Source organism: Nannobrachium achirus, assembly GCF_963921795.1.
Source record: "Nannobrachium achirus genome assembly, chromosome: 2".
NCBI lineage: Eukaryota > Metazoa > Chordata > Actinopteri > Myctophiformes > Myctophidae > Nannobrachium > Nannobrachium achirus.
In genome coordinates this window covers 23,688,046-23,715,805 of record NC_137811.1, presented here as the reverse complement: position 1 = coordinate 23,715,805, position 27,760 = coordinate 23,688,046, and the positions used below count along the sequence as shown (strand labels likewise).

Genomic DNA, 27,760 nt, shown 5'->3' with positions numbered 1-27,760 from the left:
ACATATTGGTACTCCATATGTGGAGCTACCTGACACATCCTACTGACTTATCTGGGTCTGACCTCATGGACGATCTTTAGCTCCGTATATGGAGCTGGCAAAGACATCTAAAGCTGGCATCAGTCTAATGTAGAACTTCATATATGGCATAGCTGACATATCCGTCACGAGCACACAGCCAAGCACTGTATAGAGAGAGGGTGGCTGTAGAAGATATTATATTATCATGATTGATTATGTGTGATGTTATTAGTGATTATATTTAATATGGGCATGTTGGATCGGCTGTACAACTGTACATCATGCAAGTACATTAATGGTAGGGAAAGTAGCTAAGAACGTAGGCAAAGATTTATCTGTGTGTGATAGTTGGGATGGGATATCTAGTTCTTTAAGAAACATAATGATACTGATAGTTATGGAGTCGAGAGGCCTTCACCTTCATCAGTAATACTGATAGTTAGGAGTCGAGAGGCCTTCACCAGGCCTCAGTAGCTATTGTTTTGGTAAAGCCCATCTTGTTATGGTACAGCTCGTCCAAGAGGCCTTGAAGCCACACAGTATAACTATAGTGTGTGACCATTCTTCTTTGCAGAACTACTTTACCACTGACCTGAGTGTTAAACTGTACTTCTGTCCATGATATCATTCACGAAGTTGAATGAAAATCTGTCCAGTAGTTTGCATGTTAACACACAGACAGGCCTACATACAAATCTATAATTCATGTTTTAGGCAATTTTTGCAGGGGAATTATAAAAAAAACTGGACCCTTTTTTCACTGGCATAAAGTGGATTCTTATTCGGGACACATTGAACTTTAAAAAAATGCTGAATGCCGACTTTTCCTCAAAAATGCCTACACAATTCACCTTTTGGGCATTTCGGGCCTTGACAAAACTGGGGGTTGTCTGATTTGGAACATTGTTTTCTCACTCAACAGTAAACAAACCAACATACAGTGTAACCTACATGTATACAGGGCACCTGCACATTTCTTAACCTAAGTGACAATTTAATGACCTTTAAGACCGTTTTAATACCAATGGACAAATTGACAAATATTACGCAAGAAAGAGGCAAACATTGTGAAAATAGCCTTCAATCTTCAAGCTTACGGATGGGCTATATTCACAATATTAATCTGCGAAACCAAGTCAAACTAAATGTAATGTCTACAATTCCAAGTGCTTACAAGGGTGTGAGCTATGAGGGGGTTCCATAGACCAGAGAAGTCATGTCGTCATTTCCACTAGATGGCGCCATTTCACCTGAAAAAAATGGTTCGTTCCGTTTTCATTGCATTGACATCGCTATTGTGGAATCTTAGATCGCCTAATATAAGACCTGTGTTCAACATATAAACACAAAACTCTTGCTTTTCTGTCAAGGGGGTGGTTCTGCATAGTTTATGATATTCATTCATATTTGATATAGCCTGTTGTTAGAGAAAATCGAATCTACAGTGTCTTAAAAGTTGGAAACTACACAGGGTTTGAGACAGACTGTCAGACTGTCGCTGCTAAAATACGTCACGCAGCCCCGGCTCCTTCAAAACATTCCGGAGATTCTTTCACTACGCTGTCAGTGACACAACACAGTGAATCATCATTATTAATTATAGATTTCAAACGTTATTACAAAAGTATAAATAAAATTGCAGTTTCTGTTTTTGATATGTAATTTTTTTAAAGAATAGAAAAGCGTGAAGAGAGGGGAGAATCACTTCAAATCTGACTATGTAGAACAGTGTATGCAAATGGTCATTTTAACTTGGCTGGTCAGAGCCAGCATGCGTGATAGATTATATTGTTTCATTATCATGAAACTGTACTTTTTTTTTCTATTGCAAACTTCTAATAAATTCTTCAATAAATCAATCAATCAATCAGTATGAAAAACTAAAAAAGATAAAATAAAATAAACATTCATAGATCCCCAGTGGTAAATTTACCTGCAAAAGCATCTCTCCTCAAAAGCCAAGATGTTTAATTGATGTTATGCTATGCAAAGTAGGCCTACTCTGTTCTGTCAGTCTTTCAATGTTATATGAGACACAAAGTGGCAAAGTGTAAATAAGCTGTAATGCTTAATAGGGTCTCCTTTTAGTTGACCTTGTACCAGTGATTTGTGCTGTCATGAAACAGTACTTTTTCCTATTGCAAACTTCGAATTATATTAGTGGGACCAATAACTTAGCCTATCTATGGCAAACATGGCTGCATTTTAAGAATTATATAAAACATTAAGGGAAAGTCATAATTAAACCCTTCATCATGGCACAGACACTTCAAATATTCCCAAGCATCTTTAATAACAGATCAAACAAGTCAATTATACAAAAGAAATTTTAATCAACAGTCTGAAAAGTTGGAAACTACAGACACTTCTGTGTCTGAAACAGATGCATTCCCCATGGAGACCTGCCAAGTGACAAGATGTTCAGTGAATCATACCAAAGCTGTTGTGTGTAGTTGGAAATAAAGGAAATAAATATTGCCAAGATTAAAAAATAGGCTAATATAAAATAAATTGCATCAGCTGTCAGTGATACCGGTAAAACAGCCTCAAGGTCGTATTCCCCACGTAGCCTTTTCAGTGATGCGTTTGGCTTTGAGTACACATCCAAAATTGCTGTGAGCATGCCACTCCTACTTGTCCCGCTGGCCAACAGTCATCGGCTGGATGATCTGCTGCTGTTCCTCTGGAGAGGATGGCAGCCGGTCCTAGATGTCCACACTGAGCCACATATAATATAAACTTTATACAACAGTATACAACTAGGTAAGACACCTCAGGGTGACGTGACAATTCTTGGCCATCTGGCCAGTGATGTATATCGGACCAGTTACCCATACAGTAGTATATGGAGGCCACATCGGCCACGTACCACACTAACAGAATCCATATATGGCCAAGACAGCCCATATCTGTGTGGCTGGTTCTACAGAAAGGGATCTCCATACGAGGTTATGATGTCAGATGTCATACAGGTCATAGGACTTTCACATAATGAATAACTGAGTAAGGATGTTTGAGTTCTCAAAGCATGTCTCCATATCCAGTAAATGGATCTCCCTATATGGGTACCAGGGGTCATCATAGGACATCATTCCCAAGTCCTGTTAGATGAGAATAGGGAACTCCATATATGAGCATAAAAAGGATTCTGTTAGTGTGACATCACAGTGAATTCAGAGTGTGATGTCAGAGCAGCAAACCCCTTCTGCTAGAGTGGTTCCCCTGAAATCACAGTGACATCAGAACATGATGTCAGAGCGACAAACCCATAGAACCAGTGTAAGGCGTGACAGAGATACATACAGTACACTACATACATACGGACAAGCTGTGGCCGTTTATAGACTAACAATATCAGTTTCTGTTTTTGACTTCATGTAATCTTTTTAAAAAGAGAAAATTGTGAAGAGAGGGGATAATCACTTCAAATCTGGCCATGTAGAACAGTGCATGTATGCAGATGGTCAATTAACTGGGCTGGGCTGGGCAGCACGCACGATCGCATTTCGGTAAACAAGTCAATTACATACCAGAGAATCCTTCATTTGATCTATCAAAGGAACCTGCATGTTCACCAAAACACAACAGACCTGAACTAACACATCAGCATAGCATCGAAGATGGTGTGGAATTAAGCTGAGGAGCTGTGGCTAACCCTTGAACTGTAGTCCCACATAAAAAACATCTAGGAATATTGCTCTGTCTGGCAGACCCGTCTCCATGCGCAGGACATCATCCGGAAGTTCAGAGGCAGAGTACCTAACCCTACAGTACTCTTTTTTCTTATCCCTTAAAGTTTGCAGCTCCCTCATGCACTCTTCATGATGAGCATCGTCAATGATGTTCTGGATTCTTGGCCAATCTGCAGAGGTGCATGCAACAGGAGGTGCCATGGCAGAGGCAGAGGTGCATGGACTTGCTGGTGGTTGCATGCAAGGACAGGGACAGGGACAGGGACAGAAATGGACGGTGTTAGCCATTAAAATATTATGGTGGGAGTATATTTACAGGCAGATGATGGTGGATGACGCTCAACATTAAAAACAACATACATGAAATGCATGGAACTGGTATTTCCAATGTGCCTGGATCGGTTGCAGAGGTGCTTGGATTTGCTGGGGGTGGAGAGAGAGAGAGAGAGAGAGAGAGAGAGAGAGAGAGAAACTTGGTCATGAAAAGATTGAGGTAGAAGCATATTTATGAGCAGATGTAGAAGTGGATAAGGGTGAACATTAAACACATAGATGTATGGAAGTGGAGGTGACTTGGTTGAGGTTGCATACCTGCAGAACAGGGCATAACCCTAACCCTAGGGCCTTTTCTACCCTCGAACCATATAGGCCCTTTGGAGATGCCGGCAGGAAAATGACAGCTGCAGACTCTCGAATCTTTACTGGGCCTCCGGTCTTTCCGTCTAAAAAAGAAAATGATAACAGAAGAGGTTAGACATTGTTATTTAGAGAGTAGGGCAGTCACACGCATGACATTTTAATTTACAATTAAGTGTCACATTACAATTAAATAAAATAATACCCAAGAATGTGTCTGCAATAATTGAGATGTTCAGACAAATCAGTAGGGAAAGAACATTTCTTGCAGGCAGGGCTGGCACTTTCACTCACTCACTCAGCCATTTTATCATGCCCTTACATGGGACACTTAAAGGCTGGCTGGCTATGAAAAAATCTCTCCCCTTGCTTTCACTGGGTGAGCCAATTAGATACACTTTATAACCTCCAACTGTAACAGGGGGAGGCCGTAGGATATGAGCCAGCTTGCCAACAGGTGCCCTGATAACCCAGCTAGAACAGACACATACGTAGCCCTGCTTCACCCTAAAGCACACCCTACCACAGGACAGCATCCAGTGGTGGAAAAAGTACTCAAATGGTTTACTGAAGTAAAATCACCAAAACAGCAATATAACACTCTGTTACATGTAAAAGTCCAGAATTCCAATGTACTTAAATAAAAGTACAAAAGTAAAAGTACTTTTTATGCAGAATGTCCCATTTCAAGTTCTCAAAATTTTGACATTTTGAAAATAGATCTACAAGCTCACAATGTGTCTGTTGCCCTTATGGGGTTTATTCTAGGAATTAGGAATAAAACACCAGACATACTGTAGAATCAGGGCTTGCCTTGTTTATAGTTCAGTAGCTTGGTACTGTACATTGTAATAACAATGTTTGCTGTAATTAAATAACTCAGCATTTATAACAACACACAGATTTCAAATCCCAAATGCACTTCTGCTGTAATAAAATAAATCGGCCTACTGTATATTTCAAGTGTACAGATGTAAGTGCACAGATCTACCAAACCTCTACTTTAGTTAGCATTAAATCCAAACAGTATCCTATAACACCAGATGCCTGCTGAGCTAACCACTAACTAAACTGGATGTCAGCAATTTCGCTAGCATCATGCTAACGTTAGCATTCTTTGTTTGAGTTTAACAAATGATTCATTAAATGAAATGCACAAGCAAGCAAAATAAGTTTCCTCAGTAACAAAACGGACAGCATTGTTCAGCACTCATTAACCAGTGTTCTATGTGTGTGTTTTACCTACCTAGGAATTGGGAATAAAACACCAGACATAGAATCAGGGCTTGTTTATAGTTCAGTAGCTTGGTAGCCTACTGTATGAACTAGTCAAGACCCCAGCATGCAGTAACAACACAACCATGCTGCCCCTAGCAGATGTCACAAATGAAATAAACAAATGGGGCTAAATGGGGGGTATAAAATGTACCCATATTATTACGATAACATGCTCTAGTGTACCACATGTCTCAAGCGTGTAGATAGACTATTTTCAAATGACCAAAATGTCGAGGCATTTAATGTATGTTTTGTAATAATAATAAATCCACAAAGTAACTAGTAACTTATGTTTTCAAATACATTTAGTGGAGTAAAAGTACAATGTTAGGGCTTGAGATGTAGTGGAGTAGAAGTAAAATAAATAGGACATACTCAAGTAAAGTACAGATTTGTACAAAGGTATAGTACTTTTAACATTTTAGCTCAAAGTTTCCATGAATAGAACTTACCGTATCCTTTCAATCCAAGAGCGTCTTGTCCTCTCATGGGTTGGAAAACGGTGAAAAGAACAGCCATGGCCACTTACTTGGTCCGCTATAATGATTGCAATCTGGCACAAAACACAGTACCATTTCTGCAATTTTGTAAAGGTTTTCTTTTGAGTTTGTTGAAACGTTCAACCTCCAACAACTGTATCGCGGTCCAGAAACAATACTAGTCTTCTCTATGGTACTAGTCTAAAGCTGTGTTGTTTTGGGTTTTGGCTCCAGCCGCTCCACGTTGCTGAAAACAGCTGAAAACACACTGCGCGTGACGTATGTTGTGTGCGCCAGGCAGCAGCGGCGTTCATGGGAAATGTAGTTGTTGTGTTTTGTTAAAATCGTTTCTAGCGGTTTATTGTGTTAATCGGTGGGTAGATATGTACATTTCCACCTCAGTCAATGCTTTATATCCATTTGAGTCAAAAAGCAAGAGTTTTGTGTTTATATTTTGAACACAGGTCTTATATTAGGCGATCTAAGATTCCACAATAGCGATGTCAATGCAATGAAAACGGAACGAAACATTTTTTTCAGGCGAAATAGCGCCATCTAGTGGAAATGACGTCACACTTCACTGGACTATTGGGAGGGTGTTGCCCCATGTCACTGGTGCTGTTGTTTGTCTGGACTCTTATCTGTGACCATCAGCGATGCTGGTTGGGGTCCAACCTCCCCTGACAGGTCGGTCAACCATATTGAACCTGTCAGGATTTGAACCCCCACCCACCAGCATCACTCTTAAGGTCACTGAGTCACTCAAGCCTCTCCACCACGGCAAGGTCACAGCAAGAGGAGAGGGGGGGGGGGGGGGGGGGGGGGGGGGCTGGGGGGCACTCTGGCAATCATTGGGTGCAAAACTTTTTCTTTTCTTCTTTTTTTTGCTAGCTCAAGTCTGCGCTCAAACTGTCACTTGGCACTCATTGGGTGCAAAACCGTTTTTTTTTCTCGTTTTTTTCTAGCTCGTCTGAGCTTAAAATGTCACTCTGGCAGTAGATTCAGGACAGGAGGAGGAATGGGATGGGGAGGGTTGCTGTAAGGAAGCCTCTAGAAGCCGTGGACTTTGAGCTGTTCCTCCTTGGCCAGGCCAATGTCTGTGAGGAACGTGCAGATATTTCTGCGCTGGTCTCCCTGCAGTTGGATCACTTGACCATGCTCTGCGTGGTCAATCACTGTCCCGTTACAGGCAAACTTCTTCTTGAAGGCCTTGACTAGCTTTTCCTTGTCATAGTCTTTGGCGATGCCCTGGACGGTGGTGAGGGTCTTCCTACCGTTCCTCTGCTGGATTCTGATATGGATGTAGTCCTCTGTCCCAGGTGGGAGGCGGTCACCACCCTTGGCTGCATCAGCAAACGGGTCAAAAGTTTGGAGGTTCTGGATATCGGACATAGATAAGATTGGCTTTTCTTTCGGATAATAACTATTGGTTATCGCGCGGTTAAAACGGCTTGTCTTGTTCGACACAGTATGTTTTGTTGGTTGGTTCAGGGACGATTCTTCTTGCTTCTGCACCGTTCAAAGGCTGCTCACAAAATCGAGTATGTCGTCACTTGTCTGATATATATCACTTTTTGTGTGACGCACGTGGCATACATGACGAAAGTTTCAGCCAAGTCGCCAAGCCCCTCCCCCCCGTCCAGAGTGTCCATAGCAACCGTTGCTATGGACTATGGTTGTAGCCTACATAGCTGTTTTTTACGGGAAAATAACCGACGTTAACTAAAATGCATACATTAAATTATAAACGGTAACTATCAACGTTAATAGGATAGATGTATTATATTATCTGATCATCACATTACATAATGCCTATGTGCTGCTGGATGAAAGGCAGAATCCACTTTTATTTAACTCTGAGAGTGCAAATGGAACCGAATGGAATCAAATTAGACTCAAAATCTTCCTTTTGGACATTGGACAGAGGCATTGAAGTGAACTGTATCTTTGTATAATGCTGTGGAGTCAGTGTCAAACTGTGCAACACTGTCACCTAGCGTCGACTCTGCAGAATGACACGGATGTACACAAAATGTAGCCTGCCCTACAGTAGCCTAAATCAGTGGTTCCCAAACTTTTTAGCCTGTTAAAAGAAGACGTTTTCCCTGGATCCAAACTAGTGAAAAGAGCAGATCTATAAGCTCACGACGTGTTGAGTAGACTACACCAATTACAATTTATGTTATGTAACTGCAACACCCTTTCCGAATGACCTAATTTGACTTTTTCAGGGGAGGGATAGGCCTATGTCTAAAGACATTTTATTTGAAATAAAACTGTACTAGATCTCCATACAACCACTGGATAGTTTAATAGCATCCTAGGCAATGCAGTAAATGTTCTGTATGTTTAAAGGAGACTTTAGACAAACAAAAGCAATGTGTAGAGGTAAAGTACACATACTGATATTTAAAGCATGTGCATGTCAGACTGCACAATGAATTCTACAGCATGATATTTTGTTGAAATTGTATTTTATTATAAACATCTAAATGGGTCAAATCATTCATATAAAACACATTAAAATTCAAATCAACAAAGCAGCTACTAGAAAATAAATAAATCCTGAACGTGAATGGAACGTCTGACACAAAGGGAAATGTTCCTCTAAGTACCTGCAGCAGTCTGAAGGCTAGCCGCAATTTGCAACTCTAGATTTTAAATATGTTGCAACAACAACCATTGACAGCCTGTGAATCCAAGCAGAAAAGTCCTATCTGATTGTATTAAACCATGTTAAACTCGCCAACATCGCAGCTGTACGGAAAGCTTGAATTATCCTCTTTCTATCTGCATAGTGTCTGTTTCATAAAAATGAATTCCGTGCAGGTGATTATTTTTTTAAAGTGTTGGTGTTTACAAGTGCACTAAATGGGCAAGCGTACCACCCGTTTCTAAATGTCACATAATGCAGGAGGCAGCAGGATGTTGCGTTATTGAACACCAACGCTTCCAAAGATTTTTATGAAACAAACACTTTTCAGATAGAAAGATAATTCAAGCTTTCCGTAGTACAGCTGCAATGTTGCTGAGTTGTTTAATATAATCAAATAGGACTTTTCTGTTAGGATGTATAGTCAATGGTTGGTGTTGCAACTCTATATTCAAATCAATATTGCAAGCAACTTCCAGCTATCTGAAGGCCATCGGTAATACACATTATCCATATTGCTGTATGTGTGTGTAATACACGTATATAACAATAAAGAAGATGTAATGGCATAGCATGATCTTTTGTTTCTCTCCGCCACTGATAAAGACAAAAGTTTGGACACAGCTTCTCACACACATTGAATAGAAGCTTTGTCCAAACCTTTGACTTGTAGGGTACAACCCAGACATCTCCGTGTTATACAGGGATCTTCAGATCCATTATCCATAGGCATTAGGGTTGACATCTCAGTTATGTTCTTACCGGACACCTAGGACCACCAGGTCCTAATCCTGGACAACCGCTACGTCAGATTGTCATAACATTTCCATGGTGTAAAAAGTCGGTTGGCACACTATCACAGTGGAGCAGGATGTTGTCAACATGTCTACGCCAAGGAACTTGCACTGGACACATGTCTACAAAGTCTGCTTATGTTTGTCAGGCATGTCACCAAACACAGTTGCAACAACAGCTACTACAGTGTCCTGGGTCTGTGTCCATTCATATGGTGGTGCATCAGTGAACCAAACTGGTGATTTGGTATGGGTTTACTGAGACACAGAAGACAAGAGCGCACTGAGACTGCTGTAGCCTAGATGGGAGTTTTATATATCTTTAATTCTTGGTGAGCAGCTCTGCTTCAGCCTTCGCCTCCAATCTTGGTAGAAAGTGTTCTTTCACAGTTTAAGTACACTGAGATGACAAGGTTTTGTGGCACATTCACTGGGAGACAGCGGACTGTGAAGCCAAGGAGCTGCTGCCTTCTCTGGCCCTGGCCGCCATCTTCTGCCTCAGCTCTCTGACGTCCCTCATCAGTTGTCTCTCTTTGCTGTCCAACTGGGCCCGGCCTCTGTCCAGTGAAACTGAAAGACATTCACAAAACATGCTCAACTAGAAAAGGACGGTTGTCACCATGCATGATGCATGAAAATGGACTGTAGTATTGATTGTGTGGAACACAAACAGAGACGGTGCTCACAGTTGGTGGAGGTGCTCTCTGAAGGGGAGCGGCTGTTGAGACACACCATGTTGGTTCCTTCCTGGCTTGGACTGTCCATTGCGACGGCATCACCGTTAATAGTAGCAGCCGCGGGGATGGCACTTTGTTTATGAAGCAGACCTCTGGTAGAACATGGTGATCTGATCCTCCTCTGTCCATGGCCTGATGGGAGATTAGGGAAGAGTTAGCGATCAAAGACGGCAAGACGCACACAGCCAGCGGGTGGTGGCCTCAAGCATCTGAGAGAGCCCGTTACAACTGAACCTGTTGGAAGAACAGCTACAGCCGCCAACATACAGAGCACATGTCTGGTACTTGGTACTTTGATTTTCTAGAATTGGTACTAGTCTCTGTGTGTGTGTGTCAGTCCATTTACCTGTGTCTGCTGAAGACAGTGATGGGTGCTGCTCTTGTAACGTGGCTCTGGCACTCATGACCTCATCCCACTGGAGCACACAGAAAGGTGGAGGCACAGTTAGGGCTGTCACGATTATGACATTTTACATGACGATTATTTGTCCCTCAAATAATTGCGATTAACGATTTAATTGTGTTTTTGTCAATGACAATTACATTTCTGTTTGGCTTTTAGGCTTTTAAGTTGCACATGGTAGATAGGACACATAACAATACAAAGAAATTACTGACATATTTGACAACTTTATACTTAAAAAAGAACATTGATAGTGGAAATAGCCGATCTACAAGCTCACAACGCGTCGCGATGCGACGCGTTGTGAGCTTGTAGATCTGCCATTTCCACTACTTTTGACTCTTTTTTTAAATATATGAACGTTTTTCAACATGGAAACGATTATGACGATTATGAAAAGACGATTATGAAAAGGAATCGCGATTATGTCAAATAATCACGATTTGACGATTATGTATTAATTGTGACAGACCTAGGCACAGTAAAGGTTTTTGAAAGAACACACACGCATTTGAATAATCTGATCGCCATCAGGTTGTGTGATCGCACTGTGGGCTTGTGGTGTACATCTTTTCAAAATTAAATTTTTGTCACAGACATACAAAATAACATTACCAGAAACACATGAAGAGATAGCCCTCAGAGTTATAGTGGTCCTTGCAAATAAAAGGTCTGAGAACCACTAGTAAAAGTGGACTCCTAATGCAGCATAGTGTCGTAGTAAATCAGTGTCATACATATTCTGAAGAAAACCTGGAGACTTGAGCTCAGTAATCAGGTCTTATCATCTAAATAAGAACATTATAATCGTGTGTAAAACAGATAATCTAAAATTTGCCATGGACAAGGCCTAGTCTTTTCTGCAGACAATGTACGGACATATTGATGACCCCTGCGTGTGTGATGAAAAGAGGACATGGTAGTTTCCCCTGTCTGTGTTGAGTATTTGAACATTATGTTGAGATGACACATTAACCTTGCAATCCTCAAAGCTTGTACTCGTGTCCACGCTGACACATGCACCGGTGTCAACATTTCAATAACAATGCAATGAATCCATCTATTGCTTTCTTTTGTACTAGTTACACACACACTTACCTTCCTCCCCTCCATTTCTCTCAGTGTGTTCACCAGCCTGTCTTGCTGTTCCAGGGTTTCTGCGTGCAGCCCTACCAGCCTCTGTTTCTTCCTCTCTTGTTCTGCGTCGGCCCTCTGGAGACACTGTGCCACCTGTCTCTCCCAGTCTGACTCTATGTCCAGTTGACAGGCCTCCACCATGGACTCCTCCAGGGCCTGCAGTACAGGATGTGACAACGTGTGTCCGCGGCACAGCATGAAGAGAAGACAATCATAAATATCTGTACCCATTAAAGTCAAAAAGGTCGTACTCGGACAGTGACATACATAACTAGAAAAAGTGCATTTCTAGGAAATTGAACTCAATGGACTTTTGGGTTAAAAGAAAAGGTCGCAAAAGAAACATCCATTAAACTCATGGACTTTTGGGGTTGAAGAAAAGTTAATATATTGGCACATCAAGTGTGTATTGTGTAAGTTTGAGTGTAGTAAAGCTCATTCGATACCAACCACAGCACAGTGTTTTCTCCAGGACCCCTATTGAGTCATTATTTGAACCTCCTGTTAGTGCAGGGATTCCCAAGGATTTTGAGCCAGAACCATTGCTGTGTGTATTCGCTTCTGGTTTTATGTAATAAGCCTTATTCACAGCCCGCCCACTCAGCAAATTTCTCAGCATCCCCCGGGTGCTGACATCAATTTAGAAGGGGAAACTATAACAGAAATAGCTGGACTTAAAGCCAACAAATCATTATTTCGAACGGTAAAGTAAATTATAATGCTTTGTGCCTTTTACTATCTTGTGTTCTTTATCATGCTAGTCGTATTTTATACTTTACTATTCGGAAATTGCATTAAATTTGCGATTTCTGTGTTAACTCTATAAGCTATAGTAGGATTTTCCCCTTCAAAATGTGACTTCAGCACCCGGGGGATGCTGAGTGGGCGGGCCGTGAATAAGGCTAATCGGTTGTAGACGCATAGTATGCGTGACATGTGTGTGAGGGACTGTACAACTAACCCTCAGGTTCTCCTCTGTGTTGTGCACCAGTTCTCTGTAGCTCTCCTGCTCTTTGTCTGCCCTCCTCATTCTCATCTCCACCTCCTGCTCAACCTCCTGGCCAACGCGCTCCTGCTCCTTCAGCAGTTCCTGAAGGAAACAGAGACGTAAACTAATGTTCACAACCAAAACTAAAGTTCACAACCAGACAATTCTGCAGTCAACTAAATGTGCCAATACTGCGTAGCATGCTGGTCCAATGGCAACTCACTGAACATCACTCAACCTTCCATGTGTAAAGATTTTCAACATTTGCTGAATATAACTAGTCTTAAGGTGACTGGTGCATTGGTTGCATAAATGTTTGTACACACACACACACACACACACACACACACACACACACACACACACACACACACACACACACACACACACACACACACACACACACACACACACACACACACACACACACACACACACACACACACACACACACACACACACACACACACACACACACACACAGCCCAAAAGCGAGGAGGTGGAAGTGCACCTGTTCCAACTGTTTCCTTTGAGCCTCCATTTCCATCTGTCTGATTTCCAGATCCTCCACCGCTGCTGCCGTTTCATGCTCACGGAGATCCATCTATAGCAGGACATTATGAATGTCATACAATCACAATAATCCACTAACAAACAATATTGAAACCAATATTGGTTCATAAAAGGATGTTAAATGCTTATAATCTTTCACATCTTCAAGAGAACAATGACACAACTAGAAAAAGTGCTCCTTGGAGCACGGGTCTCCACCAGGTCAGGTAGGTTATTGTGGGCCAGCAATGTTCAGAATTCGCCAATCAGGATGGAATATGAAAAATCGAATGGATCCATTTTGATCGCTTGGCTGTAGAGATAATGCGGGCGGAGGACATGGTTCATGTAATAATCTACAAAACGTGTTTCATGCCATTATGACACAAAGCTCATCTGCGTCGCAATGCTAAGACCTTCCATGGTTACTGGGACCCCTGCGTACCTTCCTGCTGATCTCCTGCTCTAGTCTTTGTATCTGGGAGGCTCTGAGGTCTTGCTGGTGTTTGAGGAAGCGTCTTCTAGAGGCATCCAGCAGCTGTAACTCCTTCACCTTCATCTCCCTCTTCATGGCTGCCAACCTGCACGAGGACAGACTTGCATCGTTAGGAATAGGAACACGACAATAACCAACCGCAATAATTCATGAACGTTTAGTAAAGTGGAAAACGTTATGTAGTGTTTACTTAGTCCTCTGTTGTGTTAGTTTTTCCTCCTCTTGCGCCAAGATGTGTCGACGTTGTTCCTCTGCTTGTTGCAGCAGCTCCTGCTCAAAACAGTTCATTTAATTTCCATTCAATTCAACAATGCAGTTCAATTCAGTCCGAGTCATTTCCATTCAATTCAACAAAAGGTAAATTAAAGAGTAATTTCCATTCAATTCAACAAAGGTTAACAACTTAAACTGACTTTCTTTTCTTTTAAACGGATTGTGACTTGTTCTCACGGTTGGTCAGACACGGTTGGTCTGTTCAACCACCGCTTTGGTCCCAATCGTCCTTATTGCTTTTATTGTTATGCATTGAGTTGTTGTTTTATTGTACTATGATGATGAAATGCCTGTATAGCACTTTGGTACAATGAAAGTTGTTTTTAAATGTGCTCTATAAATAAACGTGATTTGATTTGATTTGAATCATGAGATCTTAAAAAATACTAGATGGATTGCCGTAGAATAGAATATGACACAGTCACTATATAAAAGATTTTGGTGCCCCAATGACCTGCTATCCTATAGCGCCTCCCAGGGGCCACAATTTTGACTTGCACACAACATATAGCAAATTCTAATGCAAAGAAACCCTCAGAGGATGAACCATCCAGAGGGTGACTCCATGTCCTTTCCACTAACACCCCCACATAATGTCAACTTTGCGCAGACGAATCGCATAATAATCAGATAGCAATGTATCTTTCTGATCTTCATGAACTCATGGCTCTTTTAGTCTTGTGAACAGATCAGTGAATGGTGAACTCTATGACTGCAAACAAGATCAGCGTGCTCACAAAAGTGACAACAACAATGTTGTGTCTTTATAAAAATGTTTAGATATATTTTCGTTTACCTGTTGTGCATAATAAGCTTCCTCTTCAGCTTTGCGGCGCACAAAATCTGTACGCAGATCGGATAATGCCTGCCTGGTGATATAAAATTACAGCAGACGGTTAAAATAACTGAGGAGATCACATACAGTCTGAGAGACAGACAGGCAAAAGTTCCAACAGCATTCACCTGGACAGTGACAGAAATTATCTCTCACACGTTTCTTGTACACTTTCTACACAGCGCAAATAACACTTGCTTGGGGAGAGAAAGACAAATGAGCAATCTTGACAGTTCTCTCTGCAAGAGATGTCTGTACCTGGTCTGTTCAGAACCAGATACATACTGTGCTACATAGAAACATCACTTTCTATGATACTGCCTGTAAATATTAATGTTACCGTCTGCAAAATACCATACAAGAGTAAAGCCCTTTGCACACAGGACAGTTGCGTTTTTTTCGTTTGCTGCATGAATAAAACGCATTGGATTTGGTGTGCAATGCTGTGCGGAATCGGCGCTGCGGATCCCAAAAGGAGTCCTAAAAGGAGTGATGAGTTTTTTACTGCATGCGACAAGACGCATGAATCGAACTGGGTTCGATCGAGAGAAAAAACGCACGGCCGCAGCCACTCGTCGCACGGCTAATTCGGATCCGGTGTGCATGAGGTCATAGAGAATCATTGTTTTCTTTTAAAAAAATTAAATTGTCCGTTTTATCCGGGCGGATAAACACGCCTGTGTGCAAAGACCTTTAAGGTATTGTTATCATGTACATGATGCACAGTTGCACACTGACTTCATCATGCACCATTATAAACAGGATTATATCTTAGTATTATGAATAGTACCAAAGTTCTTCCATAGGGAGATTCATAGATGCTCACCTCTCTCTGAGGTACTCCATCTCCTGCTGTCGTATCTTCTCCCTCTCCCTGCTCTGGTATTCCACTATGAACTCTGGGTAGTGGTTGAAGACTGGGTACTGGCCCTTGGTCAGAGGTGTGAAGTCAGACAACATGGCCCTGGGGTGGATGTCTGCCGGCGTGTTGCTCATCAGACGATAGGCCTCTTTGATCATTGCTCCCACGTCGAGGTTGTTGCGATGGTGAAAGAAATACTGCGGGACGAGAAGAGGAGAAACAGGTAGGGACACAGACTGGTGATTTAACTTGAGAGAAAACAAGTGGCAATGATATACTGAGAGTGTGCTTTTGTGGTGTAGTGTTTTAATTTGTTTTCTTGAAGTTTTATGAATAACTATCCTGTACCCTGGAAAACTAAGTGATTTGAGGAGAAGATGGTGATTCATTTTCATTGATCTTGGAATTCTGAATCACTTGACATGGTCTACTATAGTTTCATTGAATTTCTCTACTGAAAATAACAGAATAAAAATGTAAAGAGAGGAGAAAAGCAGAGCAGAAACAAGAAAGGGAAAACCCTATTCCAGACAGCAAGAACCATCTACTGCAAGGGATCCCTCCCTAGGGTGGCGTGACGCCAGTCTGGAGCTGCCACAGAATACTTAGACAATATTTGGAATTCATCAATATCTCTTCAGTTTAACGACTTAGACCCTCTAAGCTTAGTCAAAACAGACCTGAACTCTCATCACCAAAAATAGCACATGTACAAGCTCACGATGCGCCACGCTGTGATGCATTGTGACCCTCTAGATCAGCGATCATTGGTCAACCTTCTAGCCAGAATAGGAATGCTGGGGTTCAAGTGGTTAAACGTCAAGTATAAAGTTATTTTCAGTCTGTTCTAATGGAAACGGATACTCACTCAAGTTTTCCTCTGTGATACACTGTATCTTAGAGGAGAATAATATGACATAAGATTCTAAACATTAACGGTATAATTCAGGGGTGCAGTGGATGAAAAGGTTATTTACAGGGGTGCCCTGAGTCAGAAGAGTTTGAGAAGCAGAGATCTAGTGTACCTCAAAGTCCTGTTTGTGAGAGCAGAGCAGCAGCGGAGCACGGCAGCACATGATGTAGGCCACACACACCATGAGCAGGAAGGACGGCTGGTTGGAGAACACGTTGTCAAAGAGGCGGAGCCACTCGTCACGGGTCAGCACCTCCGAGAACAACGTCTCCAACAGGGGCCACACGTACAGCTGGCAGAGAGACACACACTGGTATCACATCGTACTCCACCTGGCTTCCAAGTGAAGTTAACTACCAAAATACAGTGTAATAATGTTTCTGCAAAGAAAGAAAAAAAAAAAAAGAATCACACCTAGTGAAGTGAAGTGCTATTTATGAATGAATTTCATCAATCGTCCCACTAGCCCAGGGGTTTTCAAAGTGGGTGCCATGACGGCAGTCCAGGGGTGCCGCGAGATAATTTGATGATATATGGAATTTATTTGGACACTTAAAAAAATATTTTGTATAATTATAAACTTGAAGTACAAAGTCAGTTCTAACCAAAAAATATCTCAACGTTTTCCTCACAACATAATCACTAAAATATGCTATAAATATAAGGTGCTGGGAGTGAAAATTATGCATATAATGTAGGGGTGCCTTAGATGAAAAAAATATTTATAGGGGTGCCCTGAGCCAAAAACGTTTGGGAACCCCTGCACTAGCCAATCACAGCGTGCCATATCTGGGCCAGAAGTAGGCCACGCTTCAGTTTACTTTAGGGCCCGGAACACGTTTTTGGGAAGGTCCAGCATGATCTAGGTCTAGCTGAAAACACTCACAAAGTACCGGTATATTATGGGCAGTACAAAAAGTACACCCTTGTCAAGCCAGTCTTATTATATGTGGCTGAGTGCTGGCGAATAACCGAATAATTGCAAAGCAATTTCCACAATGGCTGCCTGAGGAAGATCTGCCGTATATTCTGGCCCTATAAAATCTCAAACATGGAACTCTACACAAAGACAAGCAGCCGAGACGTGACCATGGAAATTAAACACCGTCAAAAACACAGACGTGAACATGGAAACTAAACACCGTCAAAACAAGCTCACAACGCACGTTGTGAGCTTGTAGATCTGCTATGTCTTGGCAAATGTCCCAAGATAATGGATGTTGGGGATATTTTGATTATCGCGATAATAGCACAAATCGCAACTTTTTTGGTCACAATAATCGTGACATGACATGTTCATATCGTCCCACCCCTGCTTTCAAGTGATTTGTATTGTAATGCTGTTACCTGTGAAGTAACTCCACAGTCCACCAGGTGCTGGAGCAGCTCCTTGTCGTGATGAGCCAGCACGTTCTCTACCATGCTCAAGATGTTCAGTGGAGGGTTGGGGAAGTACTCAAACCAATGCTGGCACCAGTTCACTGCACACACACATTTATGAGCAAAAGAAAATAGTTGAGGTTATATTGTATATTCACTTATTTGTTTCAGTTGCATTAATGTACTAAGTGGCTGCCGCCGTGCGTTTTTTTCTCGATCGAACCCAGTTCGATTTGTGCGTCTTGTCGCATGCGGTAAAGAACTCATCACTCCTTTTATGACTCCTTTTTGGATCCGCAGCGCCGATTCCGCACAGCCTTGCACACCTAATCCAATGCGTTTTATTCATGCCGCAAACGAAAAAAACGCAACTGTCCTGTGTGCAAAGGGCTTTAGTCATGGTCTTTTGAATAAAATTTCAATTATATCTAAAATGGTCTAGTTAGATTTTAGTTGAGTAAATAGTTAATTTTGTCGACTAAAATGTATTTTGGTAGGCTTTGATGGCATCATAATGCCTGATTTTACGTTGGTTGCAAGCTGAAAATAGCCGATCTACAAGCTCACAACCAAAAATAACATGACTCGTCTTTTACAGTAGTTCTACTGGATCTCTTCTCCACTAGTCCCTCCCTATAACATTTTAGTCTAGTTTTTATTTGTTGACGAAATACTTTATTCCAACCAGTTCCTTTCCCCTCCATCAGGCGCCCCGGCTGGCCAGGGGGAGGCATTATAGAGTTCGGGATTATGGCACGTTTTTTGTGAGGGTACCTACCCTAGGGGACATGGGGAGAACATGCAAACTCCACAGGGAGGCCCTTTCGCCAACCCCACCTGGACGCAGAGGAGAGAACACGCCCTAGCGCCCACAGCGTCCCCCGGCAGGAATCAAACCCAGGACCTTCTAGCTGTGAGGTGACAACGATACCAACTGCGCTGTTGCCTGCCTATTAACCAACAATGTGTACCTATAACTGTGGCCACCACCTCGAAGCAGAGCAGTGGGTTGTTCTCAAACAGCTTGACGAAAGGAAACGCCACCAGGGGAAGGTACTCCGTCTCTCCAAAGATGGCCGCCCAGTGGGCTAATGAAGACAACACTCTGTAGAAAGAAGAAGGGATATAGAAATGTCTGCTGCCTGCAGTAGTTCTCAACCTGTGGGTCGGGACCCCCAGGGGCGTTCCCAAATGAATTTGTGGGGGTCCCCCTATGATTAACTTAATGTGCAACATTGTTTTCTCACTCACCAGTAAACAAACCAACACAAAGTTTAAATGTATAGAGGGTATCTGCACATTTCTAAAGTGAAAATTTAAGGACTTTTTAATGACAAATTAAACATTGGCCAATTGTCACATATTAGAGGCAGAAATTGTAAAATAGCCGATCTACATGCTCACAACGCCTCGCGTTTCCATTACAAGTAGGTACCCAATTATTTCAGTAGAGCATTTAAATCAACTTGCAGAATCGAATACATATCAGTAATCAGTTGAGTTCTAACAGGTTTTCATGCCAAGGACCCCCAAACACTTTCAAGATTTTTCAAAAATGTAAAAAAATAGCTGATGTACAAGCTTACAGCGCAGCACAAAGTGACACGCTGTGAGCAGAAATCTAAAATGACACAGATGCTTTCCCGGTTTTAATGGCTTAGAAAGTGTTCACACAAACATTATGATGTGAATTGGTGATGTACCTTTGCAAACCCCTCTGTAGCTTGTAGCTCTTGATGGGGTATTTCTCATGTAGGCTGAGGTAGGCTAAATGAAGACCTTTATCTGTTAGACTGCTGTAGGCCGCATGGTTCTCTGGGAGACGCAACAACGTGCGCCACACAAACATCCTGGAAGACACAGGAAAAACATAAGCATACAGACAATAAAAAGACTGAATAAATAAATATAAATCTAGATTGTTAATGTGCTAAAAGATTACGTTAATGCAAAATATAATTTATAATTTAATCTTGAATATTTTCCAACAGATATCCAGCATATTAATTCCCAAATTGTGATTCCAAACGTGTGTAGCTGACAATGACATATCCCTGCATATTTTACATTTCTAATTTAAAGGCAAGAACACAACCCAGGGCTGTAAGTCGCTTTTTTAATTTTAAAACCTGAAGTGACAAAAGAAATGTGTGTGCATTCATAAACAAGGATCAGTACACAGGAAATACCAATGAGTCTAAAAGCCTTGCCTGTCTAAAGTTACCTGTATTTAGCAGGGTATTCTCCAAAGGCCTTGAGCAAACCCACCAGTCTCTTCTTATTCAGACCAGCTGGAAGCTCATTCTGTTCAAAGACAAACAAATACAAGTTAAGACTTGGCCAACCACCTGGGGAACCAAAAGAGTTGTTCAATTTCATCAAAGGGGAGAGCAAAACAATCTTACAAAAATGAGTACCTAATGATTTGGCTAAAAGTAAGGTTTATGACTGTTCAAACGTCATAAAGACATGTCACTTCTTGCTATGTTTGTGTAAAAACAATATTGTATATACAATGTCACTTCTGCCAAAAGAAAGTGAAGATATGTGTGTGACGTACTGTATAGCAAGAGGTTTGCCAACATTGGTGTGTATGTCACATGCTTTGACACCAGCGGTCCGAGGACCTTTGTATTGTGTGTCTTTTTATAGGACCTTATGTGTCTGTCAGCAAAGAGTTGATGATGATGATGATGTGAGTGAACTTTAGCATGCGTGCATGCAGCCATAAAAGATAAAGAAACGTTACTGTCCAGTCCTACCTCTTTGTCCTCTGTCATGGAGCCAGGACATGGTTTAATGGCGTTGCTCTGAGGCCGTCTCCCGGAGGTCTTGGCTGGTCTCTGAGTGACCTCTGACCCAACCTTGAGTTTTAGATTAGAGGAGTCACCATCAACCTCTCCACCTGACACTACTGCCACCTGAGGAGGAGGGGGCTGGGGGGGCAGAGAGGGACAAACTGAGGTTTGAACAGAGCAGGAGTTATGCCATACTGTATCCACTCCCTAGTTCTGCATTGGTTCTTGGTGGTACAGTGAAAACAAAGGAGCAAGCTGGTGAGGATTGGAAGGGAGAGAAAACAACAACCCAGGCAGCAGCAGCAGCACTATTAATAGCCTTCTAGCTTTGCTTTGGATCAGAGTGGTATAGGAATTGAGAGTTGAGATTGAGAATATGGTATTTAGTTAAAATGTGGAAGGGAAAATGTCTCTGGCTTGTTTAGGCCTGTGTGGTTCTGCATCAGTGGCAAACTGTCCACTCACAACCCCCTCAATCCAACCGACTCCTAGAAAAAGCCGATAGCACAAGCGCACACACACCAACGAGCACAATGCCTTGCTCTATTCCTGAATGATCCTCACTGCTCTGTATAGAAATCCACACTCATACAACATAAATCATAGCAGCAGCAACAAAGATGCTGCTGCTAATTTACATTTTCATTCACTTATCGTTACCCTGTTCATCTTCTGTGTCAGACTCTGGACACTGTAAACATTGATGCTGCCGTTATCCATAATGGCCACAACATGGCGTCCATTAGGACTGACGGTTGCCGTGGTGATGGCGTCGTCGTGGGAGCCAATGTGGAAGAGCAGCTTGCAGGTGTGGATGTTGATGAAGCGCATGACACCGTCCTGACTCAACACGCCGAGTGTCTGGGAAGACACAGAAATAGAATCATATCCATTAGAACCAGTGGTGGAGGACTGCTTTAACCAGTGAAAAATAGCAGATATACAAGCTCACAGCGCGGCACCGAGTGCCGCGCTGCGAGCTTGTAGATCTGCTATTTTTGAAAAAGTCGTGAAAATGTGTGCAAATCTTTGAATATATGTATTTTTAGGCGAATGTTTCTAACTCAAATTCAGCTTCTGGGGGGTCCCTGGAACTAGATATTTTGAGATGGGGGTCCGTGGCCAAATACATATCATTTTGGGGGTCCTTCACATGACAAATTATGAGAATCACTGACATAGTAGTCTCTCGAGAACAGACTAACTGAGCTCCAGTGAAGTGAAAAGGACCTTTTCTTTGATGATGGCTGGCCAGATTGCTGACATAGAAACATTGGATTTTTCAAAAAATCTTAGAAGGATTCAAAAGACACTTATAGAATCGGGTCAAAATTCTAATTTTCACGATTTTTCAAAAATAGCAGATCTACAAGCTCGCAGCGCGGCACTCGGTGCCGCGCTGTGAGCTTGTATATCTGCTATTTTTTTTATATTTAAAGCATAAAATATTGCGTCATAATGTGTTCAGGCCTAAATGGGTTAAGTAACTTTACTCAAGTACTGTACTTTAATAAAGCAATTTCTCAGAATTGTTCTTGAGTACTTTTACTCCACAACAATTATTTGAAACTGTTAAGTTACTAGCTACTTTGCAGATTTAGATTATTATTATTACAAAATGTAAATGAATCAATTAAGGCCTATGTCAAACTTCACAAAAACAGCAGATCAGTATTTCTTTATATTGTGATTAAATAAAATAGTACTTCCTCCACATTAGAACAAAATAGGCAGACAAGCACAAATACACACTATGTATACTGTACATTGGCACTGAAGAGAAGAGAAGAGAAGAGAAGAGAAGAGAAGAGAAGAGAAGAGAAGAGAAGAGAAGAGAAGAGAAGAGAAGAGAAGAGGAGAGGAGAAGAGAAGAGAAGAGAAGAGAAGAGAAGAGAAGAGAAGAGAAGAGAAGAGAAGAGAAGAGAAGAGAAGGGGGGCTCTCTGGGTACCTGGCTGGCTCCTGCATCAAAGCTGTCGGGGAGGAAGTCCAGCTGTCGGATGGTTCTGACCTTGACAGGCATCTGAACAACCCTGATCAGCTGTTTGCTGTCCAGACACCACAGGTGGAACAGGTTGGAGCGCCCGCCTGCTGCAAGAGTCTTACCATCACTGGCAACACAAAGACACCACCACACTCACTGTTACTGCATACGGAGAAGAACATCAGTGCAATACGAACAGACGTCACGTTTATGTTTGATGTTTCTTTCTTTTATCCCCCTGGATAAAAAGACAAATGTCTGCCTGCCAGACCTGCAGTCATCAAGCCAGCCAACTTGTTTTAGCCTTGATTATGTCTAAAGCCCAGTCCACACCAACCACTCCTTGCAACTCGTTGCAACATGCAACTACTTGCAACCATTGTCCTCAAAGGCAGTAGCAAGCAGTTGCATTGGTGCGGTCTGGCCTTCACATTTGAAAGTATAAAATAGGGTTTAAGTGAAAAAAACAGGGGAATACTAAACTTATGCCATATGATGATATGTAAAATATAGACAATATCCATACTCATATCAATATACTGCCCAGCCCTAATTGATACTGCCATAGAAAACCCACCGTGTGACAGCGAAGGCCTTGTAGCAGATCCGTGGCCCTTCCTCTGGGACCGGTAGTTGGTATTTGCAGGACAGCGTTTCACTCTCCCAAGCAAAGATGGAGTCATCACTGAAACAGCTGAGGATGGTGTTGCTCAGAGGCAGGAAGAATACCTACGACACAAACAGCAACTGTATTACAACGACAATATCAATAACAGGACGCACTTCATGATGTTGTTGAGGCAAGGTACACCTCAGAGAATGCAACATTAGTGCATCAAACACAAATGCACCCAAAGAGGGGTGCAACAATTAATCAAACTAATCCATTTAATCTATCCTAAGAAATAATCGCTAATCGATAACTAAATGAAATAATAATCGGATAATAGTGGAGATGGACAGGAAACAGGAAGAGGGAGATGGGAAGAGACATAAAGATTGTCAGGAACGGGACTCGAACCTGCAATATACTGTTAAGCTACATTGGAGCCTAAGTGCCCGGACCGCTAGACCAGCAGTCCGGGCCCTAATTAAATGACAGTTTTAACGGTAAAGTTACGTTAATTTAATTATTGCTTAATACCATTTATCACCCCATACATTTCACAGTGCCAAAACGGTTCATATTGTGTGTGATTCCTCACCCCCAAGAGGGCGATAGCAAGAGGGCGGAACAGACCTGTACTTCCCGTTTCTGCGTGACGTGTGTGGATACCTTTTTAGGAGGCGGAAGCATGTTTGGAGTCTATTCATTTCCAATGAGAGAGCTAACGTGAACACAGCTTCTGAACTATTATTTTGCTCCATGGTCACTGAACTAAATATTGGACCCGATCATCACAAGCCACATAATACTTTATCGCCCTTTATCTGTCCCAGCAACACACTCTCACGGGACTGCAGCACCAGTAAACACACTCTATAGGATCTATAGAACCAGTAATCAGGACGTTCGCGAGATTTGCCGGCACCCACTTAGGAGGCTATTTGTAGGCTTTGTGTACAATGTCGCACTCTAGTGCATCCAATGAGGTTGCACTATCTTCATAAACATCTTTGCTTACCCTCTGTATGCCAACAGACTGCTTGATGTTGAGCTTCCTCTTCCTCTGGAAGGAGTCCAGGTCCCACAGCTGGGCGGTGTCTGAGGAGGAGGTGATGGCGTAGCGGCCTGAGCTGTGGACAGAGATGGAAGAGACCGCCCCCTCATGACCCCGCATCCAGCTCACCAGCTGCTTGGTGTCTGGTGGTAAAAGAGTAGAACAGAATGAAGAGTTAAACAACCAACAGACTATCATGGCCAAGACCGTGGCCTGCCTGTTCTGGCACCTGAGTCCCATCCCCAAAAATCTTTACAGCAGTCTCCCCCACCTCTCTCTCCCTGTTTCATGTCCATTTCAACTTTCCACTATAAATAATCTTTTGATATATGTAGCATCAAATTCAGTTTAACCCCTTAAACCCTATTTTATACTTTGGCTATTCCAGAATAGCCAATCTACAAGCTCACAATATGTCACGGTTGTAAATATTAAAATTGCATATCACAGGTCAAAATCATATCAAATTATAGTGAATGTGATGCACAGTCTGGCCTGCAGTTCTCTCAATATTGTTTGAATTTGAATAGATGGGGTGGAAGAGCTTTCTTCCCCCACCACTGTCTTAAATGATGGTAAAACTGTTGAACAAAACTGTGGACAAAGACTGTGATGTGTGAAGTCTTCTTCAGGGATAATCTTAAATACTTCTATGCTTTACTGGTGGTGTATATCTGCATGCCATTAAAGTATACAAGTACTGAAGGAATGCCAAGGGAATGGCTCATTGTTTACGTAGAAATAACTGCCGTACCTTTGTCATAACATTTTATAGAGTAGTCAGCCAGGGCCACCAGGAACTCTGTGGTCCTGCGGAGGTTGAATGCAAGAGCAGTGCAGGCCAGACCCGTTTTCTGCACCAGGCGGAACCTGTCTCAGGTCAAAGTAAGATGGAAGACTAATGATACAAATACACTTCACAGAGTCTGAAAGTGGTTTTGAAGATCAGAACAGTGCAAAAAATTAATGCAATGCAATCAGATGAAATTCTATCAGACTGGAAGACACTTACATGGCAGTGAGTGGACAGTATAACTTTCAACCATGACATTCAACCATCGGGAGACAGACCATTATAAAATATTATACAATAGTTACATTTACAATTTGGGCATTTACAGTAGCAGACGCTCTTATTCAGGCCGGGGCGACTAATAATAATGTTATTAATGTAGAATAATGTAGTGCCATGCCCTTGATTAATCTGTAGGTCAGTGGTTCCCAAACGTATCATGTCGAGACCCGAAAGAGAGATTAGACGTTTGCCTAGTGAAAATAGCAGATCTACAAGCACACAACATGTATTTTTTTTAAATGTAGGAAAATAAAATTGGGTTTTTCATGAAGACCCATAACAACGGTCTGTGACCCACAAATGGGTCCTCCTGACCCAGTGTTTTGGCTGTAAGTCGTCACAAGTGGTTTGAAATGATGCTGGCAGCATCCAGAAGCCAATGAAGGGAAGTTAGGGAACATAATCGATTAGTGATTTGGTTCTGTGGCAGTGGAATATAGCTAACCAGGTTTAGCCCCCGGGAGCATAATTCGGTGCCAGTGTAGCTGACCTGTTTCTGCTGATGTCAAAGACGTAGATGTTGCCATGATGATCTCCAGCCAGGAAGCAATCTCCTGTGGTGTCGAAGGCCACGTGGAGGAAACGCACAGTCTTGGCTTGTTGGGCACTGCGCATCACCGTCACTAAGATTCTGAGAGGCAAATGATACGTTTTACATATTAAGCAACATTTCCATTGCTATTTTCTCTGAACTCTGAAACTGCACTGTACAAGGATTTGAACAACGGGTTTCTAGACGACCAGTCACTACTGCTTCACCCTGACAGTGGATAGAGCGGCTGTTTGGTAATCTAAAGGTTACCACCAGATCCCCCTTGGCCCCAGTTTATATGTCCATGAACAAGACACTTAACCCTGAAGTGCTCCTCCCTGAGCGCTAACCGTAACCATCTTCTGAGCAGCTGGCAGCTGGGTGAATCTGCTGGGATCATAAGGTATTCAAAGACAAGTGGATGTTGGCTGGCTGACATGTCTCTCAATAAACAACCTTGTAAGATGTTTAAGAAATCAGAGACACATAAATTGACATAACCCAGCTAAATCACAGCATACAGTTACAAAAACAACACTGGTGCACATCATGTGAATCTGATCCATCATTACGTGGTGTACAATCATTATTAAAATATTTAAATCTCACCCAATGCCTGGTGCTGGCTTTCGGTGCCATACTTTCCCCTCCTCTTTGTTTCCTATGTCGGTCACTTGCATGTTGGAAAGCGACAGGAGCTACAGGTGACATAAAGAGAGGGTTAATGTTAGGAGTTGTGGTTCTCAACCAGTGGTCTTTGAGGGGGTTCCAGGTGGTCCCCCTACCTAAATGATGGAAGAGTTGGTAACCAAATTGTAACTCTTGAGAGCGTAAAATGAAACCAGATCGACCTGTATCACTTAATTTACAAGAAATCTACACAATCACAGAATGTAGAAGAATTGTTATGTTGATTGACCTGTTATCTCTCCTTTGGCACCACATCAATACAGCATGGAATTGTGGACAAAATCTATCCAACGACAACAAGCTATTCTATGTGTTGTGTGTGTCTGAGAGGCTAAATGTCATCAAATGGTGGCCCGTGGCTCAAATGCCGAATAATTAATGTACCTCGACATGAAAAAGGTTGAAAACCACAGTTAGCTAGCCTCCATTAGCCACACACAGCCACAGCCTATCGGCGGGGTGAACAGCGCGAAATTTGAAAGAGCATTACATTTCACTTTCTCCACGAATTCACTGACAACAAGAGCTAAACGCCGTCTTATGCATCGCCTATAAAATGTATTTTGAAAATCAACCAATGTCCTCCCGTTGATGTAATCGTCGGGAGAATCGTTTTGTGATAATTATTTTCACAACAGATATTCGTCGCCTGAATTAGACGTCACGCACGCATGTAAACAGAAGTGTGCATTGTGGGAGCTGTAGTCCATAATAAATGATTCAGCGCTAATTCCAGAATAGTTTTTGGTTACAAGTTACATCACTGAAGGGCGGCTATTGTTGTATGCACATTCTAATGACAATAATTTTAAATGTGAACTTTTATGAATTATGAATTAATAAGACACCAGTGTGTAATTCTCTCAAAGGCCACTGTTGTTCCTAGTCGGGTC

The 27,760-nt window shown here is 42.1% G+C and overlaps 2 protein-coding genes and 1 long non-coding RNA gene across 4 annotated transcripts; all 3 read right to left on the bottom strand.

The window, feature by feature from the left end:
* Positions 1-2,762: 2,762 nt before the first annotated feature.
* Positions 2,763-6,275, bottom strand: LOC308301139. The gene is made up of 4 exons (XR_013962855.1): positions 6,080-6,275; positions 4,305-4,435; positions 4,074-4,136; positions 2,763-3,940 (listed from the first exon to the last, which is right to left on the bottom strand). It is a non-coding gene; the product is annotated as an uncharacterized lncRNA (long non-coding RNA).
* Positions 6,276-7,154: 879 nt separating this feature from the next.
* LOC308302690 (eukaryotic translation initiation factor 1b-like) lies at positions 7,155-7,498 on the bottom strand (the record flags this gene model as incomplete). The annotated part of the gene is made up of 1 exon (XM_080746981.1): positions 7,155-7,498. One exon carries the CDS (start codon positions 7,496-7,498, stop codon positions 7,157-7,159), a length of 342 nt encoding a protein of 113 aa, XP_080603107.1. The 3' UTR covers positions 7,155-7,156.
* A 2,227-nt stretch (positions 7,499-9,725) lies between these two features.
* Positions 9,726-27,476, bottom strand: tbc1d31 (TBC1 domain family, member 31). 2 transcript variants are annotated; one of them, XM_080747376.1, is made up of 24 exons: positions 27,097-27,476; positions 26,787-26,875; positions 26,136-26,276; positions 25,325-25,440; positions 24,535-24,713; positions 23,487-23,638; positions 22,877-23,036; positions 21,588-21,788; positions 20,892-21,065; positions 20,354-20,433; positions 19,833-19,979; positions 19,101-19,234; positions 18,097-18,230; positions 16,862-17,041; positions 15,801-16,033; positions 14,936-15,008; positions 14,057-14,136; positions 13,816-13,951; positions 13,330-13,422; positions 12,792-12,920; positions 11,792-11,986; positions 10,637-10,706; positions 10,240-10,422; positions 9,726-10,123 (listed from the first exon to the last, which is right to left on the bottom strand). In XM_080747376.1, the coding sequence occupies exons 2-24, from the start codon at positions 26,855-26,857 to the stop codon at positions 9,981-9,983; spliced, it is 3,204 nt and encodes a 1,067-aa protein (XP_080603502.1). In that variant the 5' UTR covers positions 26,858-26,875; positions 27,097-27,476; the 3' UTR covers positions 9,726-9,980. The 2 variants fall into 2 exon arrangements, with proteins under 2 accessions (XP_080603502.1, XP_080603503.1); XM_080747377.1 differs by having other exon boundaries at positions 27,252-27,476.
* Positions 27,477-27,760: the final 284 nt, after the last annotated feature.

What these genes read in the sequence shown, in the direction of transcription:
- tbc1d31 (XM_080747376.1), bottom strand. Translation starts at nt 26,857, where the DNA reads ATGCAAGTGACCGACATAGGAAACAAAGAGGAGGGGAAAGTATGGCAC. An exon ending in GAATACCCTGCTAAATACAG is followed by an intron (nt 19,980 to 20,353) that starts GTAACTTTAGAC and finishes TGTGTCTTCCAG; the next exon opens with GATGTTTGTGTGGCGCACGT. An exon ending in ACACAGAGGAGAACCTGAGG is followed by an intron (nt 11,987 to 12,791) that starts GTTAGTTGTACA and finishes CCTGTACTGCAG; the next exon opens with GCCCTGGAGGAGTCCATGGT.